General features: G+C 35.6%; 1 protein-coding gene across 2 annotated transcripts; it reads left to right on the top strand.

Annotated features, from left to right (window-relative positions):
- The first annotated feature begins 1489 nt into the window (after window positions 1-1489).
- LOC103328714 (amino acid transporter AVT1I-like) lies at window positions 1490-3622 on the top strand. Of its 2 annotated transcripts, XM_016793661.2 has the most exons (4): window positions 1492-1822; window positions 2101-2711; window positions 2988-3260; window positions 3388-3622. In XM_016793661.2, the coding sequence occupies exons 1-4, from the start codon at window positions 1663-1665 to the stop codon at window positions 3418-3420; spliced, it is 1077 nt and encodes a 358-aa protein (XP_016649147.2). In that variant the 5' UTR covers window positions 1492-1662; the 3' UTR covers window positions 3421-3622. The 2 variants fall into 2 exon arrangements, with proteins under 2 accessions (XP_008229346.2, XP_016649147.2); XM_008231124.3 differs by having other exon boundaries at window positions 1490-1822; window positions 2988-3622.
- The last annotated feature ends 330 nt before the right edge of the window (window positions 3623-3952 follow it).

The raw sequence follows: 3952 nt of genomic DNA, 5'->3' as shown, positions 1-3952 counted from the left end.
TTGCTTTTCTCGTCACTGCCAACCCCATTTTGCCATTTCAAGTGTGCAGTCAACTGGAACTTCGCTTCCTCATGTAGTTCTCTGGTTTGCTTCTCATGTACTTCGGGTGCTTTTCCATTGCTTCAAAACGCCCAAATTTGGTTTTCCTAGGACAAGTCTGCAAGTTGTTCCGGTTTTCTACAGTCCTCCTATGTGCTATGTATATGCAAAAAGCAGAGTCTACTACATTTTTAATAATTGACGCAAAAATCGCAACCCTCATTATAGTATTTCCAAGTTTTAATTTCACTGGACTTCTGTTTGTTAAGTTACATGACACGCGTCGAATAATTAGTATGAGCACACAAAAGTGACAACAAATTAGGTAATGTATTACCTCAGAATAGAAACACATTCTCGTCCCTACGTTGGAGGATATTGTATTCTGATCCACTAATATTGGCTCACTATACATCTCTTTCTGAAGTACATTTGTGTAGAACACATGATTAAAAACAACGCTGCATTCGTGTCTAGGCGTGCTTATGGTTTATTCATATGTAATAATATATAGTACAAGCAATGGTAATATTAAAATTATAAATTTATAAATAAACTCAACTGCATATTGTATTTATAAAACCTAAGACTATTTAAACATGTAAACACACCCAAAATCAACCCCAAAGTCAACTTTTTGGTGTGTTTATAACTGTTTTAGCGTGAATAATGGGTTTGTTGTGTTATACATTCAATAGTGTTTCTTTTTATAATTTTAACCCCATTTTGGATGTTTTAGTGAAACTCCCTATTAAAATCTGACATTATAGGTACGTTGACAGCGCAATCAACAAACTAGCTAGTTTAACCTCAGCGTTACCACCAACCATTCAGCTGTCAAGACCCCTACCATACAGTGAAGTAAAACATTGCACCGACGGTTCAACCAATAAGTTGTTTCTTCTCTCCAAATTTTTTTGGTAATTAAAAATAAATTTCACTATAAGCCAAAAAAAAAAAAGTGGAAACCTGTAAATGAATAAAAAAAATCTACTACTCAATATCAAAAGGCGCACACAATTAAAAAAGTAAAGTGATTAAGACTATTTACTCTTGTTTTTATTCTAATCTTGTTACGTCGTATCGATTCTTTCTCTTCCCAAAATATCGCTAGTATTCAAATACAAATTTGCTATGTCAAATATCCACCATTTTCATTGGTAGGACAGGAACTGCTTAGTACATTAAGTTTAAGGACTCTCGATTTTCCACAGTTGAAGAGCCGACAAGCCTAAAAATGTGCTGCAGAAAATAATTAAAATACAAAAGTGAACCTGTGTGTATATATAGATAAATTACGTGCTCCATATATATCATGTCTAGAATTTAAAATATAGTCAAGTAAGATTCGATTTTTTATGCCGGATCATTGGATAATATAAAACTTCTCCTGTTCCACGAGTATGCATTCATCCATTTATATATATATATATACATATAGTTGCTTTGGCAACATCTTCAACTTTGAAAAAATAATAAACAAAGAAGTCTTCTAAGAATACATATCACATGTTCTTTCTAATTTAAGCTCTCAAGAGTTACTTTAAACCTTCAGCAGATCACAAACTCTCTCTCTCTCTCTCTCTCTCTCTCTCTCTCTCTCTCTCTCTCTCTCTCTCTCCAATGGATGCTGCTGATGCGCTTGATCGATCATCGTTGACGTTTCCTCTTGTGTGTGATGAAAGGCAACAATATGAGGAAGTAGAGGCAATTGACTGTGATCACCAAACTAAAACAACCTCTGTTTTGAAAACTTGTTTCAATGGACTCAATGCCCTATCAGGTACTTCTCCTTGTTATATACCATTGTTTTAACATATAGTATTGTTTTTTGTTCGGTATTCTAGCATTTCTTCTCATTAGCTATCACCAATTGCTTCAACATTTCACACACACACACATATATATATATGTGTGTGTGTAGGCAGCTGAACCTCATCTTGAGACTGTGTAAAATATCAAATGAGAGAATTATATATTAATAAATTTAATTTCTCTACCATTTCATTACTTAAAGCAAATTGAATGAACCAAAATTTTCTCTTTTTAATTTGGTTTCAGGAGTTGGGATGCTATCAGTTCCTTATGCACTCTCATCAGGAGGGTGGCTAAGCTTGATACTTCTTTTTGTAATTGCTGTTGCTGCCTTTTACACAGGCTTGTTAATTCAAAGATGTATGGATGAAGATTCTACTATAAGAACTTATCCTGACATTGGTGAACGTGCATTTGGGAAAAAGGGAAAAATAGTTTTGTCAATTTTCATGAACACAGAACTCTACTTAGTTGCAACTGCTTTCCTAATTCTAGAAGGAGATAACCTACACAACTTATTTCCAGAAATGAAATTGGAAGTGGCTGGATTAACAATTAGTGGGAAGAAGTGCTTTACAATACTTGGTGGACTTATTGTTCTGCCAACTGTGTGGTTTGATAGCCTCAGCCTTCTTTCTTATGTCTCTGCAAGTGGGGTTTTTTCATCTGTTATCATTATTGGGTCAATTTTGTGGACTGCTGTTTTTGATGGAATTGGATTTCACCAAGAGGGATCGGTACCGCTTAATTGGAGTGGAATCCCTACTGCTGTTAGCTTATATGCCTTCTGCTATTGTGCGCATCCAGTGTTCCCTACGCTCTACAAATCAATGAAAAACAAACGTCAGTTCCCGAATGTAAGTACAAAATGTGAGCTTGATATACATTGTTGGCCGATTTCCTAACATCTGAAGTTTTGGAAACAAGTTGTGGCTAACCTAGTAGGATAGCCTTCTTTGTAAGAGGTCCTAAATGCCTCTCTCCCTCCATCTGTTTATCTACTTACGCCTACTCGCACGATTTGAGTACGATGGTATCAATTGTGCTACCAAATGATGTTAAAGATAAGTGAGTTTTAGCGTATGCATGCTTTGGTGCTTACTAATTTTCAATCTATTGTTTCTTTGGTGCAGGTCCTCCTCGTGTGCTTTATTTTATGCACCCTTGGTTATGCATCAATGGCAGTTTTAGGGTACTTAATGTTCGGGTCAACAGTCGAATCACAGATAACTTTAAACCTCCCAACTGAAGAACTTAGCTCAAAAATCGCAATATGGACCACCCTTATCAATCCATTGTCCAAATATGCTTTAATGGTTACACCAATCCTAAATACTGCCCAAAATTGGTTTCCAAGTTGCAGCAAAAAAAGTCGAAGCTTCCGCCTATTTCTCAGCACTTCCTTGGTAATCAGCAGTGTTATAGTAGCTTTGGCTATACCCTTTTTTGCTTATCTCATGTCTCTGGTTGGAGCATTTTTGAGTGTCACAGCTTCACTTATAATACCATGCCTTTGCTACCTTAAAATTTCAGGTACTTATCGAAATCTCGGATGCGAAATGTTGATTATAGGGTGTATAATTTTGATGGGAGTTGTAGTTGCCATAGTTGGTACTTACACATCTCTACAACAAATAATAGAGCATTTGTAAATTAATGTACCGGCTTCCTGCTTTTTTTTTGACAATGTATTAATTCCTTGCTGAGGTTTATGTTATCCGCATAGTGTGTTAAAGAAATAGATAATCAGAGATGGAGAGCTTTGACAGAGTCGAAAATTTCAAATTAAATATTCATGCTTCTAACTTTCGTGCTCACCAGCTTTTGGCTATTTATGATAAAAACTCAGTTTCTTTCCTCATAACTTTTGATTTACGTACGATCGCTTCGCTTATGTGCTTGTCTCGACTTCCTCTCTATCCATTTTTGGACCAAATTAAGGTTAAGAAATAACTAAAGTCTTCCAAAATATAGGATTTCGTTACTACCTTCAAACCTAATACCGTTTTTCCAGTCCTCATTTTACCAAACAGTCTTCTCACCATTTCCTTCAACCACTTCATCAAGAAAAATTAGCTAATCACCTACTACTTCGAAA

Source organism: Prunus mume, linkage group LG4 (genome assembly GCF_029339155.1).
Source record: "Prunus mume cultivar Tortuosa linkage group LG4, ASM2933915v1, whole genome shotgun sequence".
NCBI classification, from domain to species: Eukaryota; Viridiplantae; Streptophyta; class Magnoliopsida; order Rosales; family Rosaceae; genus Prunus; species Prunus mume.
Note: the sequence above shows the minus strand (reverse complement) of the source record. Positions and strands in the feature narration are given on the sequence as shown.